General features: G+C 56.0%; 1 protein-coding gene across 1 annotated transcript in view; it reads right to left on the reverse strand.

Annotated features, from left to right (window-relative positions):
• SDK2 (sidekick cell adhesion molecule 2) overlaps nt 1-16,560 on the reverse strand; it is a 291,898-nt gene that overhangs the window by 57,900 nt on the left and 217,438 nt on the right. The window contains exons 19-24 of the mRNA XM_030888129.2: nt 2,906-3,101; nt 2,649-2,747; nt 1,914-2,105; nt 1,101-1,222; nt 402-511; nt 152-302 (exon numbers count right to left, since the gene is read on the reverse strand). Coding sequence (XP_030743989.2) covers nt 152-302; nt 402-511; nt 1,101-1,222; nt 1,914-2,105; nt 2,649-2,747; nt 2,906-3,101 — 870 coding nt within the window. The remainder of the gene's footprint in view (nt 1-151; nt 303-401; nt 512-1,100; nt 1,223-1,913; nt 2,106-2,648; nt 2,748-2,905; nt 3,102-16,560) is intronic.

Raw genomic sequence — 16,560 nt, forward strand, 5'->3', positions numbered from 1 at the left:
TGGCCAGCGGCAAGAGCTCAGACAAGGGCCAGGAGTGTTCCTGAAATCCGAGGGTGCCCCTTGGGTGCCTTTAGGTGAGGACATCTTTGCAGGGGACGAGAGTCAAGGAGACACCCCCCCAACCCCCACCCCACCTTCCGGACCTACTCACCATCCAGCGTAGCCACAGGCTGGTCTCACTGGCTGTGCGCAGGGTCACATTGGCTGGGGCCATGTCTGGTGGTGCCTGGAGCGTCTGGATCTTTCTAGAAGGCTGGCTGGGCGGGCTAGTGCCCACGATGTTCACCTGCCGCATGCGGAAGCTGCAGTGGGGGAAGGGGTGAGCGAGATCCTGCGGGGGAGCTCAGAGCCCTACCTCCTGTCAGGGCGCCCTGCGCGAGGCCTTGCCCTGCCCGAGTTACCTGTAACAGGTGAAGGGGTTCAGGTCGGGCACCTGCATGGAGCGGGCATCAGGCTCACTGGGGAGCTGGTGGATCAGCTGCCACTCCTCACCCTCGCCGACCACGCCCACCTGGAAGCACCAGGGAGCTGACGCTGAGATGGGGGTGCTTGCCCAGCAGAGGTAGAGCTCCAACCCAACAGGGATGCCATCTCCTCAGGGTCCCCAAGTGTGACCTTGAGGTGGCCTGTGTCAGGACCCCACCTTGGCTCCACTCAGCCCCAATCCTGGAGGGGGCAGGACACCCTGGAAGCTGGGTTGCGGCAAGCCAACATGTGCTCCTTCCAGACACCCCGGGAGCCGCCCCTCAGAGCAGCCAGACTTGAGCCAGGGGCTCAAGGGGCAGGGGCAACGTCAGAAGTCTCCCCGGAGAAACCCAGGGGCAGCCCAGCCTGGAGACACTGTTGCAAAGAGCTACTGATGAACTGATGAGCATGAGATATGCTGGCAGACACGTCCCGCTGGCCCAGGACTGTGTGTGTGTGTGTGTGTGTGTGTGTGTGTGTGTGTGTGTGTGTGCGGGGATGGTGGAGGTGGAGGGGGCACTGGAGGGTCTTGGGGAGTGGGGGGGAGGGCTGGTTGGTGTGTCTCACCCTCTGGCAGGTGCATGTGACAATGTCCATGCAGGGGTGGCCTAGGGCTGGGCCCTCCCGTGCCTCACCTGGGCTTCCACCAGCCAGCGGGAGATGGAGGTCTTCCCGTCGTAGCCGGGTCTGAACTGCAGGGTCACGGCGCGGGGGCCGATGTTGGAGATGCCCAGGTTGCTAGGAGCCCCGGGGAGCTCTGGAGAGGGGAGCAGAAGGGAGGGGATGGGAGGAGGAGGACAGCCCGGTCATCAACAGGACTTCCCAGACAGGGAGTGGCCAAGGGTCACCTCTTCTCCAAGCAGGGCACACACACAGCTTCCTCTTCTTGCCGAGGGAGTGGGAGGGGAGGCTGCCCCAAACTGCGCTGGGCTCAGGAGGACCGCCACCCCTGCTGGTGGGATGCCTTATGGGTAATCCTCATGGTACACTCCGGAGAGCAAGGGACAGTCCTTGGGGGGTCTATGGTTTTTGGAGAGCCTTGGCATTTGGGCTACACGGTCTGCTGCCCATTGCAAGACCAGTAGTTCAAAACCACCAGCCATTCTTGGGGAGAAAGAGGAGGCTTTCTACTCCTCTAAAGAGTTAGCACCTTGGAAACCCACAGGGGTGGTTCTACCCTGTCCTGTAAGGTCGCGGTGAGTTGGAAGGGACCGGATGGTAGGCGTGGAGTTGGAGTGGGAGGAGTCTGTCCACAGGGCCGCAGTCCTCAGAGTTGGGCCATATTCTGGGAGGACCCAGGGACCAGGAATGGCATGGGCAGGGGAGCACTCTGAGGGGGAGGCTAACACTCCTGAGAGAAAAGGGGCCCTAGCACGGGATTCTGGTTGGGTGGGCAGTAAGGACCCATGGAGATCCCCCGCCCTTAAGCCCCCGAACCTGGCACCTACCTGGCGGCACCCCGGAGGAGATGGTGGAGGCAGACACCTGGCCCTGGCCCTTGGAGGTCATGGCAGCCACCTCGATGGTGTAGGTGGTGAGGGCGGTGAGGCCCGTGACCCGGTACTCCAGGGTTACGTTGGGCAGGTAGTGGGTCACTCGGGTATTGGTCCGGTTGAACTCCTCCCAGGAGATCCGGTACCCTGGAGGGAAAGAGGCCCAGAGCAGCTGCCCCCCATATTGATGGACTCCGGTGTGTGGCCCCCCAGGGGAGTCGGAGCAGAGCTCCTGGGGCTCCTGGGGCTGAGTTCTTGAGAGGAGGTGGTCAGGGCTAGCTCCCAGGTACCTAGGTGCATTCGGACTGAGCATGTGAGCAGGCCCATCTCAGGCAGCTGAGGCAGGAACTTGGCTGTGCCCTCAGCGTGTCCTTACGTCTGTCTGCACACCTGCACTGGGTGGTAAGCCAGGTGCATAGAGCAGGAAGGGGCGGAGGAAGGCAGCGCTGCAGCATTAGGCCTGGGCACCAGGGGTGGCCGCTGAGTGGATAGCAGGAGCAAGAGCAGCAGTAGCCACTGGGGGCCAGAGATGCTGGGCAGGGGTGCTGGGGACCCACTCAAGCCATCTCAGGAGGAGAGGAGGGCTGGGTGGCGTGGATGAAAACTGCCTGGAAGGTGAGCGGAAGTGCTGGCTGGGCTCTCCAGGTCCCTGGCCCCCCATACCCCCCACAGTTATCCCTGCACCCCTACCTGTGAGGAGCCCGTTCTTCTCCCCCGGCTCTTGCCAGCTGACTTTCAGTGAGGTGTCCAGGATCTCATTGAAGCTCAAGTGTCCCACCGGCCCGGGTACTGTGCCCCAAAAGATTGCCCCAACACACACAAAGCCAGTTAGAGCCAGAGAGAGGCCATCGCCACCCAGCCAGCCCCAGGGGTCCTGCGGGGCATCGCACCGTAGTGGGAGAGCAGATGGGACTGGCCTCTGGCCCGGGTGTGTGTGGGCTGCCTACCGTCCTCATGGGTGCGCACCAGCTGAGGGGCGCTACGGGGCCCGTCTCCAGGCGTGGTGAAGCACAGCACCGAGGTGAAGTACTCTGTGAACTTCTTCAGCCCCGACACGAAGCCCGCATGGATGCTGTCTTGGAAGTTGGGCCGCACAGTCACCACGGTAACCTCCTCTTCCAGCTCCGGCTCCCAGGCAATCAGCTGGGGGAAGGCCAACAATTCAGGGGAGCAGCAAGAAAGTTCCAGAAGTGGTCACACCCTCTCACTGGTCGGCTGATGGGCACAGAGCACCCAGACATCCAGGATGCTGGGCTCCCTCCCCCTCAGACCCAGCATTGCAGATTACACACATGGCACTGGGGTGGTGTCTTCTGGCAGTCCCTACCATGAGGATTACCTATAAGTCACTGGGGTGAGTGCTCTGGGTGGTCCCTGGGGTGTGCCCCTATACTTACTGAGCACTTGGCTCTGGGCGGGGGCTGTGAGTGTCTCTCTGGCTCTCACACCAGCCCCCACAAGGATGGCATCTCCTTGCATCACTTCCCGGGCTCAGTGCCAGACGGGTGGTCATCACCTTGTCCTTCTCCTGCGGCCATCTGAGATCGGATGCTCGGATGCAACCTGCCCCTCATCCACACACTCTCCACCCCAGGGCTGTCCTGTCTGCGCCGGCTCCTAGTGGCCCACGAGGACAGAGTGGAGCTGCCCACAGTGGGCTTCCGAGCCCGCACATCTTTACCAGAGCCTCATCTTTCTCCCACGGAGCGGCTGTGGGTCTCACTCAGACCTGACAGTTAGCAGTGGAAAGTATCACCCACCCCGACACCAGGGCTCCTCCACGGACTAACTGGTGGCGGCTGTGCCCGAGGGGAGCCGGAGTCTCCCCCCGCCCCCGGAAGTGAGAACCCTCCCTCTGCACCCGCACTGCCCCCGTGGGAGGGCCACTCTCCCCCTTTATTTGATGCGTGGTCCCAAGGTAGGATTTCAATCCGAAACAGCCCCTGGGGGTGGGATGTCTGTGAGAAAAAGCAGGACGGAAATTCAAATGTTCTCTGCGGGACCCTCTGGTTGTGCTGCTCTGAGGGGCTGTCCCACCAGCTCTGACTCACAGTCGCCCCTGCACACGGGAAGGGAACACCGCCGGTCCTGCGCTAGCCCCACAATCCTCGAGTCCTCGGGCCCAGGCTGTGGTCCTGCGGCCCATCCATCTCTCGGAGGGTCTTTCTGGTCGTCCTCTCTGCCGCTGCCCCTTCACTTTTCACCAACAGCGCCTCCCAAGTCCGTGAGAGGAGGCCCCCCCCATCTGTGGACCCACCCCATCTTGTCTTCGCTCCCTCCATCTCCCACCCGTCCCTTCCCTCTGTGCCGCCTGCTCCCTCACCTTCCTCCCTGGTTTTCTACCCTCTTCATCCGTCTCCACAGTGACAGCTGGTCTGGGAGACATCCTCATATGTTTGAAGTTGATTAAATAGCAATTAATGGTGAAAAGCAACACTCGATGGGTTTTAATAAGCACGGGTATTTATAGATATAAAACAATACCACGCCAATGTCTCCTGATTAACTCTCGCCTGCAACAATGTTTAATCTTCCCCTTCCCGTGGCCGCCTGTTTATAAAGGATGTTTTGAAATTTAATTGGTATTGTGAAGAGATAGCCTATGGCAAGTTAATGAGACACTAATTAGACCCTGAAATACTAATCAGAAATACTAAGCGGCATTTAATAAGTATGTAAAAGATCCCCCTTATTTCGGTTATCTTGTTTCATAGCAGTCAGTCGCGCGGAACGTCTGCGGCACAGACTACGAAACAAATCGAATGCTTTAATTTAATTTAATTAATGTAAATTTGAATTAATTATGCCGTCGGAATGAATCGTGTCACGTGTTCCCCGGCAAGTGTGAAATCTGGATAAATATTATATTGGGTTTAGATCAATGAGAAGCACTTCCGGTTTCGTTTCGTTTCAGGGGAGCAGCGTGTGTTTGCGGACGACTGGAAGCCGCATGGCAGGTCCCAGATGGGTCCGGAGTACGTGCGCCGGGTAAAGGCAGAGTAGTGGTGGGGACCACACTGCAGCCCCAAATGGTGGCAGGGCTGTGGCTTCATAACACTGACTCTGGGGCGGGAGTCACTTCGGCCTCTCTGGCGGCCTCTGAGGACGAGGAAGAGGAGGAGGCAGGGCTAAGAGGTGTCCCCTCAGGGCCCGGAAAAGACTAAGGGACCTGCTTTCTGTGCCTTCCAGGCCTTAGAGAGGGGCTGCTTGGGGGACAATGAGGTGGGACCCACTCACAAGGCTACCACTTGGTGAGCTCACACCAGGCCCTCGAGGGACCCTCTCAATGCACCCAGCATCGCCCCGCTAACCGGAAGCCTGGCAGTTCAAACCCACCAGCCACTCCTGGTTAACCAGCGGCAGTCGGGGTCCACAGTATCTCTGGGGCAGTTGCACTCAGTTTGATAGGATCGGTCTGCATCGCTGATATGGATTGCAACACAGTGTAAAGAAGACCCAAGTCCTCGCAACCGGACCGATAGGTAACCTCCTGGTAAACGAGGGAAAGGTGGAAGCAGTCAAGGAGTTTCTTTTTTTAAAAAAGGATTTCATCTTGCTCGGATCCACAATCCCTGTTCATGAAACTAAAAAAAAAAAAGTCTCTTTGGGCCCATCTGCTGAACAAGACCCCTTTTAAGTGCTGAAGAGCGAGGGTGTCCCTCTGAGGGCTAAGGGCCCTCCTGTGCACGGGAAGGCGCACACTGAAGACCAGAGACGGAGGGAGAGCCCCGCATTTGAATGGCGGTGCGGGTGAAGAATTCTGAACGTCCGCTGACCGCTCAGCAGAGGACCCGTCTGTCCTGGAAGAACAGCAGCGTGCTCCTGGGAAGCAACATGGCGACACCTCATCTCACTTGTTTGGACGTTATCAGGAGCGACCAGTCCCCAGAAAAGGACACCACGCTTGGTACAGCAGGGGGCCATGAGTTCGAGGAAGACCATCACGGGCACAGTGGCTGTAACCATGGGCCCAGACATAGCGCCCTTGTGAGGATGGCGGGGACTGGGTGTGTTTTGTCCTGTATACTGATCACAATGAGGGCTTGTGTGTGTGGGGGTGGTGGGGGTGGGGGGGTCACAGTCTTGGGCTGTCACAGAGAAGGAAACCGAGCTCAGGAAGGCTGGTGGGAGCCTCGCACATGGACCCACCTGGGGCCGGCTCCAGATTTGCCGATGGTGAGACCCTTATGGTCAAGACTGCCTCTGGGGTCTGCCTAGCTCTAGGTTAAGTCTTGCCTCTGCCTCTCCTAGTGGGTTGGGGGGCGGTGTCAATGGAGCCCTTTAGCTGCCTGGTCTTGGGCTCCCCTGGGTGGGGCCGGAGGGCGGTGAGAGTGTGCAGGGGAGGAGCTTCAGAGACGGGCAGCTCCACCTTAGAGAGCAGAGGCCAGGGGTCACACCCTAAATGCAGGGCTTGGCAGTGGTGGTAGCAGAAGGGAGTGGAGCTGTGGGGAGCCGGCTCTTTGGGGGTGCACATTTGTGCGGAAGGAGGAAATGGACCTGCAGTCGGCTAGCTTGATCCTGAGCCCAGTGCTGTCCCTTACTGTGTGACCTTAGGCAAACCACCGGCCTCTCTGAGCCTTAGACTTTTGCTGGGCTCTGTGAAGGTGGTTCTGACTCATAGAGACGCGATGCACAAAAGGATGCAGCACCGCCCACCCTGCACCTCAGTCTGTAACGCCAGACACCAAACCTGTTACCGCAGGGCCAGTCCTGACTCACAGAGACCCCATAGGACAGAGCAGAACTGCCCCAAAGGCTGTCACCCTTACAGAAGCCGACATCCACACCCTCTCCCCCAGGGCAGCTGGTAGAGCCCCCGACCTTTCTGACAGCAGCCCAGTGATCAACCCCACGGCACCCCCCACCCCCAGGACTCCTTTTGCCCACAATCAACTCACTCAGCTCACAGCCCTGGAGTCGGTGCTGATTCACAGTGACCCTGCAGGACAGGTGAACTACCCCAGGGGGTTCTCAGCTGTAACTCGTTATGGTGGTAGGAAGCCCCCTCTTGTTTCTCTCCCTCAAAGTGGCTGGTGGTTTCGAACTGCTGACCTTGGGGCTGGCAGCCCAGCCTGTAACCCTTACATCACAGCACAGCCTCATCTCCCTTGTTGGCTCTGAGAGGGCAGGGGGTGCCTCTCCTTCGGGTTTCAGCAGACGGAGGACAGAAAGGCCTCTGTGACTCGCTGGCCCCCGGGTCTAAGAGAAGGGGACATGGTCTCGCTGGATAGATATAGAAGAGAGGGCTTCAGAAGTTTGTGGGGAAATGGAATGAAAAGATAATTGAGTTTTTCCACAAACTTTTTGCAGCCCTCTTGTGTGTGTGTGTGTGCATATATGAGTGTATATATGTATGTGTACACACACACACACACACCCCCCAGGGGAGATGCATCAGTAAGGAGCACAGGAACTCCAAGGGACTCCATGTGGCCCAGACTCCAATTTAGACTGCTGGCCTCTGAAACGGTGAGAAAAAAACTCTGTTCTTCAAAGGCACCCTTTTGTTATGGCCCCGCTACATAGCCGCACCGGGAGAGGATGCCTTTTTGTAGATGGAGTCTCTGCTGATATTCAATACACGGAAGGGAGGGAGGGCGAAACCCAACCCAACCCAAAGCCCAGGCTTCCAGGAAGGGAAATGAAGCCCCCTGGGGCCACAGGGGCACTGGGGCTGATCTCGCCATCCCCAAATTTACTTTGCTTCAAAGATTTAATTTAGGAGCCATGTAAATATTCTCCATAATCATAGAAGAAAATTAAATTTGAGAAATCAATCTGTAGAAATGGAAAACGCAGAATGAGACCAACGACCCCCGTGACTGATTGAATTAGTCGGGTAATTACACACAGAGACACGCTCTCTGGAGACTGCCGCGGCAGCCACGTGACCCTGCGTGTGTCTGTGGGGCTGTCCCTACACACAAGGCGCCCTGGTGGCACAGCCATCCATGGTCAGCCGCTCAAATCCACCAGCTGCTCCTTGGGAGAAAGACGAGGCTGTCTGCTCCTGTAAGGACTGGCCGCCCTGGACACTCACAGTTCCAGGGGGCAGTTCTGTTCTGTCCTAGGCGGCTTGCTGGCAGTGGGTGTGTTAATCCCAATGAACGGATCCACACAGGGAGGATAACCGTTGTTCTGAAGCTGGCCTGCGTGCGGTGAGACTCAGCACACGAAGTCATGAAGCTGCTGCTGCTGCTGCGGCTGGAACTGGGTTTTTAGTCAGGGAGGAAAGCTACGAAGATCAACGGGACGATTTCAAAGCTCGTAGTGGGTTACGCACAGGGCTGCTAACCACAAGGTCAGCAGTTGGAAACCACCAGCTGCCCCTCAGGAGGAAGACGGGGCTTCTCCTCCTGTACAGAGTGACAGTCTTGGAGACCCACAGGGGCACTCTGCCCTTCCCTAGAGGGTCGCTGTGAGTCAGCATGCTGGGTGGCCATGAGTTTGTTTGAGTTGAGTGCTTGCATGTTGCATGTACATCAGAAGGATCAGCATTTCATCTTAAAAGAACCCAAAAACCAAAAATCACTGTCCTGGCTGTCCATTGAGGTCTCTGGGTCCTGCAAGCAGGTTCTGATCAACTGCTAACCTAAAGGTTGGCAGTTCAAGTCCACCCAGCCACGGTTGGAAGGCTGGTGGTCTATTTTCACAGAGGCAAGAGGTCCCTAATGGAACAGGTTCTGCTCTGTAACAGCAGGGTCACCGTGGGTTGGAATCGACTTGCCAGCCATGGGCGTGGTTTCCCCATCCCTCAGCAAGGCCTAGAACCAACAGCAAGGCCAGGAGCAGGGTGCACCCCTAGCGCCCAGACTGTGGTCTCTAAGGATCATTTCGCAACGGTGCAGCAGACCCAAGTCATGGGGGAACAAGGGCCCCTTGAAGACAGGGCCCATTCCAGGGAAGCAGCAGGCAGTGCAGACGGCTCGGACCATCTCACCACAGCACAGAGCAAGGGAGTTACCCAGATGCCCGGGCCCCGCCAGGAGGTCTCAGGCTGGAAGAAGTTGGCACTGGGTCCACTTGGTACCCATGGCAACACTCGTGGCCACGGCCCGGCACAGCCGGCGCCGTTCCCAAGAATATGAAGATAGGACCCCAAGCAAATCGACAGGAAACCCGAAAGAACCCAACCCGGCCCATCTGTCAGCTTCGGGGCTGCGAGGCGGCCGGTGGCTCCCTCTCAAACTCGGAGGGTAAAGAAGGGAAGGTCTCTCCTGCTTCTGCCTCCCTTGGAATGACTCCCCTGTTTGGCGTCGATCCGAGGACCTGTTGTTCGCGGCCAGAGTTCCAGGGTAGAGCCTTTCCACATGCTTCCTTGGCTGGGACCAGTATGGAAGCTGGGCCCCAGGCCTATCGCCCACGAAGCCCCTGGGTGGGTTTGAACTGCTGACCCGCAGGGGAGGAGCCCACTGCAGACCCTGACACCACCCTGGTTTCGCTAGGTGAAGGCCACTGTTTGGTAACTGGAAAGATGCTCAGGGGGAAATGATGTATTTTGGTGTTTCAGCTAATAAGTGAGGGAAAGTTCTAATATTTGAGCCCCCCCCCCACACTTTTGCAGGCTCCCAAGGAAACAGGATTGCACCTGGAGATGGATCACACCTCAACATTAGCAAGATCAGAAGCCTCACAGTCGGGCCAAGGAGCGACCTCACGCGAACAGAGGGACATGCTGACGTCGCTCAGGATTTCCTAGGACGTCAACGCCCACAGAAGGGAGAGTCGGGGAGTCACACGGCAGTCCTACTGGGTTGGGCGAACCTGCTGCAAGAGAGCTCCTTAAAGTGCCCACGAGCCACGATGTCCCTTTGAGGGCTACGGTGCGCCCGACCCACCCAAATCACCATCTTTCCAGTTGCCTCTTGTGTATGTGGACGCTGGATGACGCATCAAAAAGAGGTAAGAGGAGATGAAGTCTTTGAGCTGTGGCGCTGGCAAGGAATATTAACGATACTACAATTGTTGGTGGCCATAACAGAGCTCAGGCACAGGGTCCACTGTGAGGGTGGCGAGGGGCCGGGCAGCGCTTCCTTCTACGGCACTTGGGTAGTTGCTATGGGTCTGAACCGAGCCGATGGCACCGAACCAGCACAACCTGGACTGCCGGAAGGACAGACAAATCTGTCCTGGAAGAAGTCCGACCAGCTGCTCCTGAGAAGCAACGGTGGTGAGACTTCCTGTCTCAGGGCCTTTGTACATGTCATCGGGAGAGCCCGATCCCTGGAGAAGGGCATTGTGCTTGACAGAGGAGCGGGGCCGGGACACAGAGGGAGCGCTTCGGCAGGATGGATGGACACGGCGGCTGCAAAAGGGCTCAAGCTGAGGGATGGCTGCCGGGACGGCGGGCACAGGGCTGGCTTCGTTCTGTGTGCGTAGGGTCACCATGAGCTGGACCAGACTAGATGGCCAACTCCCACCCCCCCACAGGCGACCAGAGGGGGATTATCAGCGCGTGCTGAAACCACCCCAAGAGGGGATGGACAGCAGAGAAGAGGGCGGAGGGCAACATCGGACAGGGTAACTTATGACAAAACTATAATAATTTATGAACTATGAAGGGTTCATGAGGGAGGGGGGAGTGGGGAGGGAGGGGGAAAATGAGCAACTGATATTAGGGGCTAGAGTGGGAGGCAAATGTGTTGAGAATGATGAGGGCAACAAATGTGCATATGTGCTTGACACAGTGGATGGATGTATGGATTGTGATGAGAATTGTACGAGCCCCCAAAAAACTAATTTAAAAACAAACAAACAAACAAACAAACAAACAAACAAAAAACCACCTCAAGAGACAGGTAGTTTACACACCAAACCCAAACCTAACTCATTGCCACCGAGTCGATGCTGACTCATAACAACCGTATAGGACAAGGTAGAACGGTCCCTTTGAGTTTCTGAGACTGCAGGTCTTTATGGGAGTAGAATGCCCCTTTTTTCCCTCCCCTGGGGCAGCTAGTGGTTTTGAACTGCCGACCTTGCCGGTGGAAACACACACAACCACTTCAAATCAAACTGACCCCAAGCCATTGGCAGCTAAGTCACACCCCACTCAGGGCAACTACGTGGGTGTCCGGGCAGGGATGCTTCACGGGGCTGTCCGTGGCTGTGACTGCCCAGAAACAGATTCCCAGGCCGTCTCCCGAGGCACCTCAGGGAGATGCGCACAGCCAACACCGAGGCTCGCGGCACCTCAGGGAGATGCGCACAGCCAACACTGAGGCTCGCAGGGTGCACGCTCATTGTTTGCAACTCCCCGGCACACTTACACGCGGCCGGCTAAGAAGTCATACTTGGGGGGGAAATATTTTTTAAAGATTAAATCTGAATCTGCTCCAGTCGCTCGCTGTAGGTTTCAATTTACTGCAAATAGAGTGCTCAGAGGAAGGTGGTCTATGGCCCCACAGGGAAGCAATCAGCAAAATCCAGACGGTGCAAGTGTTACGGGACAAATGGCCACGTCTCTTTTCCTGAACAAATTACAAGAGAAAGAGAGAGGCGAGAACGAGAAACTGAACATTAAGTAAGACGTAAAAAAAATCATCACCACCAACAAAAAAGCTCTAACTAATGTCCACTCCGGGGGCTTCTTCGGACCCCGAAGCAAGTACACGGTGGAGTCAAAGCGGCTCTGGGGCGGGGCGCGGGGTCTGGAGACTGGTGCTGCTGGGACTTCCAGGTGTGGGCGTGCCGGCGCGGCCTTCGCCTCCGTGTTTGTCCTAGAGCCCTGATCTATAGTGTCCCTCGGCAGCGAGACCTCCGGCCGTATGACTGCATGCCCGAGGGTTGCTTCCGGCGGTCCCAGGGCAGGGGGTATGCGGTTTGGAGAGAGATGAGACACTTCCGGCCCGAGCTGGGGAAGGGTACACAGGCATCTCCTCCGTCTTTTGTGGATGTTTGTGACTTTCCATGATCGACGATGAAACAATAAACAAAACCACCCAGCCTATCCTCATCGGAGGGACACACGTGCTGGGGGGTGGGGGTGGGGGCAGGGCTGCAAATGGTTAAGCGCTCGACTACCAGCCCAATGGTTGACAGTTTGAAACTACTCATGGGAGCCTCAGAAGAAAGGCCTGGCTACCTGTTTTCCAATGGTCATGGCCTTGAAACCCTAAGGGGCGGCTCTGCCCTGCACACGCGGGGTCGGCGCGGGTCAGAATGACCCCCCATGGCAACACCCACACCCAACGCGATACGTAACAAGCATGGTGTTAGAGGCACAGCGTACACAAAGTCAGCACACACTGTGCGTGTTATATATAAGGTGTTGGCTGTCCACGGTCATCAGCTGGATTCCACGGCATAGTGACCCTGCCCCTGCAGGGCACGGGAGGACTGCTGCTGTGGGCTTCTGAGAGGGCGGATCTTTACAGGAGCAGACAGCCTCACCTGTCATCCAAGGAGCGCATGGGGGTTTCAAACTGCTGACCTTGCCGTTAGCAGCCCACCTCGTGACCACGCTGCCACTAGGGCTCCATCTATATGTATATCTCCATCTCTATTTCTATATCTATATAGACATAGTATAGCTACCGCATCTCCCCATAGAACGGAGCGGGCAAGACACTTAGAGGGTCTTCCTGCTGGGAAGTGGGAGGATGTTTTGGACTTTTCTCCATCTGGATTTTAAAAAGAAAAGTCCCAGTTGGTGTTCCACCATGATCCCGAAAGGAGCAGGGTTTGACCGGGAGCTTTGTGGTTACCCCATTCCACCGGGAAAGGGTTACTTCCCGGTGTGCCTCAAAGATGAGCCCTGGTGGCCCTGCGGGTTAGGGTTCAAACCCACCAGCCCCGGGAACGCCGTGTCCGGTCCCTCTGACTCAGAACAGACCCAATGGTGGAGGATCCGGCGGTCAGAGTAGAAGTGCCCCTGTGAGTTTCCAAGGCTGTACCTCTTTAAAGAAGTGGACGGCTGTTTTTTCTCCACAGAGAGGCTTGTGGGTTTGAACCACCAACCTTTGGGTTAACAGTAAGTTCTCAACCCCTCACCGCCAGGCCTCCTGGGCACGGAGCAGATGCCCACAAGTGTGAGCTATCTGTACCCTTCCCACCCTTCTTCCACCGGCGTCTGTCCTAGACACACCCCTAGTTAAAGTCTCCCAGCCTTAGGAGTATGCAGCTGCATGTGGCCCCACCACTTGCCCTGGGAATCTGGGGTGCCTTCTGCACCCCCTCTTGCTCTGGGTCATCATGGGACCTTGACCTAATTGTCTCAACTACCAGGCCAGCCCTCCTGGCCCTTAGGGGGCCATTTGCTTTGAAGTTGACAACCCAGCCGTGGAATAAAAGTTTTATGCCTAGTATTGGCAGCAAGCTAATTGTTCCCAGTTCAGTTTCTCTGTTCCTCCGCTCTGGTCGCCCCCACTTCCCTCCCCAGTCTCCCCCAGAGTCTCAATTAGGAGGTTTCTGCCAGCCGGGCAGTGCTGCGGGGGCTCAGTCCCAGCCGCCACCCTCTGGAGCCAGGGCGGGGTCTCTGCTCAGCGTGAAAGGCCGAGGCCAGGCTGCAGCAGCGTGGGGCTACTACTCTGGGGTTACTTGCAATCTCAGCAAAACAAGCTCCGTGATTCAGGGTCGAGGCCGCCTGCCCGCCTGCCCCAGCGCGGTGATAAGGCTGCAAGATGACTAGTCCAAGGGACCCGGTGCTGAGGGCATGCGGAACCTTCCAGAAATCTCCAACTTACACAGCTGGATTCCTGGCCATTCCCATGCCTGGAGCGAGTGGAGGTGTTCTCCCCACGCAGCTGGGGTTGGAAGCAAGAGGGCCTCGCTATGCAGGACGCCTGGCCTCAGGTCTCTGGGAGGTGGGCGGGTCTGTGCACCCCAGGGGCTAAGTAAGGGTGGGGGAAGTTGAGCTCCTTTCAGAAAAGCCAGGCATGGCAAACAGAACGAACGACATTCTGCTGTGAGTCAGAATTGAACGGACCACTGAAACTGGTGATGCCTCTACCGCTACTGCCAACCCTGAGGAGGTCTTGGTGGTGTAGCGGTTATAGGTTGGGCTGCTCACTACAAGGCCAGCAGTTCGAAACTGCCAGCTGCTCCATAGGAGAAAGACGAGGCTGTACAGAACGACAGCCTTGGGAACTCACAGGGGCAGTTCTATTCTATCTTGTAAAAAGAATCTCAACACGCACCGCCATCGAGTCCACGCTGACTCACACGCCCTCTGTGGGCTTCCGAGACTAACTGCTGGCGGGAGTAGAGAGCCCGGTCTTTCTCCCATAGAGCTGCTGCTGGTTTTGAACGGCCAACCATGTGGATGGCAGCTACTGCGGTGTGTGATGGCACCACCATGCTGCTCTAAAGGGCTGCAGTAAGTTAAAAAAACAACAAACATCCCTCCAGATGCCGTATCCTGTCCGAACGGAGAAAAGGAAGAGGAAAAAGGAGGAAACGTAAACAAAGCGGAACTGGAGAGTCTTTAGTGACGAACCATTCTTCTCAGACCAACAGCAATGGGCGCGATGGCAGAGTGCATGCCCGAGCCCTGGGGCCACATTGAGCAGGCAGATGGCTGCCGACTGAAAGCCGGATGCCCGGGACCCCTCAGGAGAAGGCCCGGCGGCTTGCTTCCCTGAGGACAACGGCCAAGAGGCCCCAGAAGCTCCACGCTGTGAACAGGGGCGGCTCTGAGTCGCTGGGCTCGACGGCTGCTGCTAGCCCTGGGCAAACACGCTGGCCAAGACCTTGCCAGGGTGCTGAGAAGTCATACGCTCAAAGACTGATGGAAAGAACACGGACCAGAGACCCAGCCGTGCCACGGAGACCCGCGCTATCTTTACGGGGGCTGTCTCGCTGTGTAGACAGACCGCATCATTCCCAAACGAAGACCACTCAAGGTGAAGCAAGTGAGATGATACGCCTTGCCAAGACAGTTACTCATTGACCAACATATCAGACTCATTTTGTGGATAAAAAATGTATCTTCAAAGTAAAATTATTTTCAAGATAGTAGATTGATGTAAACATGTTCAAAATGAATTCTTTCAATTTAAAAATACATTAGCAGAATAATTATTCTTGATACACAGTCATGCACTTTCATCACTCTGTTAAACTCGATTTCAGCCACTGATTTCTTTCTAAAAATGTGTGTTTTTTTTTTCAGTCTGACTTAATGTCTTGTGATGTTCTTCAAGAAATAAGAAAAAGTGCTGAAAAGCGAGGCTGTTTACTCTGAGGACTAAAATGTGCCTGATTCAAGCCATGGTATTTTTCAGTCTCTTCATACGCATGCGTCACCACTTGTCTGTCACTTCATTTGTCTGTCTCTGTCAAACTGTGGTGGCTTGTGTGTTGCTGCGATGCTGGAAGCCATGTCCCTGGTATTTCACATGCCAGCAGCGTCGCCCAAAGTGAACGGGTTTCAGCAGAGCGTCCAGACTGAGAAGAGACTATGAAGAAGGAGGAGGCTGCCCCCTTCAGAGTAATCAGCCACGGAAAGCCCGTGCATAGCACCGAGACATTGCCAGTCCCTGAAAAGCTCATGCACCGAAGAAGCAGAACTTGTCAGAGACAGAGCGGGAAGATGAGCCCCTCGGTGGGAAGGCCCTCGGAGGATGACTGAGGGAGGGCTGCCTTCTCAAGTACAGTCGCCACAGAGACACGGACTGAGTACATCTTGCAGGAATCAGGCCTGTGGGCGCTTCATCCACTGATGCGGCACGACTCAAACTGAGGAGAGACAGCTGTAAGTATCGGTTAGTAACTGGAACTTGGAATGTCCAAAGCATGAGTCTAGCAGAGTGGAAAGTCATTAAAAACGGGATGGGCGGCATCAAGGTGTCTAGTCTAGGTGTTGGTGAGCTGAAATGGACACTCCTTGGCCATTGTGAATCAGAGACTCGTCAGGCTGACTATGCCGGCCATGACACCGTCCAGAGGGATGCTTTGCCTTCACATCAAAAAGGACGCGCGTCAAGATCTATCTTGAAGTTCACTGCGGCCTGTGAGAGGGTGATGTCTATCTGCACACCAGGAAATCCAATCAGTACAGCTGTTCTTCAGATTTGTGCTGCACCCACGGAAGCTAGTGATGAAGAAACTAAAGAATCCTATCAACGTCTTCAGTCTGAAATGGCTCAAACATGCGATCAAGATGCACTGACGGTTCTTGGTGACTGGAGTGCAGAAGTTGGGAAGAAAGAGGAAGGACCAGCAGTTGGAATAGATGGTCTTGGTGATAGAAAGGAAGCTGGAGATGGTAGGATAGGATTTTGCAAAACCAATCACTTGTTTATAGCAAACACCTTTATTCAACCACACAAAGGTGACTATACACATGGATTTCTCCAGCTGGAATATGCAGAAATCCAATCGATTACATCGGTGGGAAGAGATGACGGGGAAGCTCAAGATCACCCTTTAAAACCAGGCCAGGGGCCACTGTGGAACAGACCACCAGTTGCAGGTTGAACCTGAAGAAAATTCAAACAGGTCCACGAGAGCCAAAACATGGACTTGACCATATCCCACCTGAATTTCGAGAACACTCAAGAAGAGAGCTGCACGTTAAACACTAAAGGCAGAAGACTCGATGAGTCAGGAGAGGTCAAGAACACCGAACACGCAGAAAGCAAAAGGTCACCCAAAAGCCAGG

Source organism: Echinops telfairi, unplaced genomic scaffold (genome assembly GCF_000313985.2).
Source record: "Echinops telfairi isolate 266 unplaced genomic scaffold, ASM31398v2 ScPeMD7_7458;HRSCAF=8496, whole genome shotgun sequence".
NCBI lineage: Eukaryota > Metazoa > Chordata > Mammalia > Afrosoricida > Tenrecidae > Echinops > Echinops telfairi.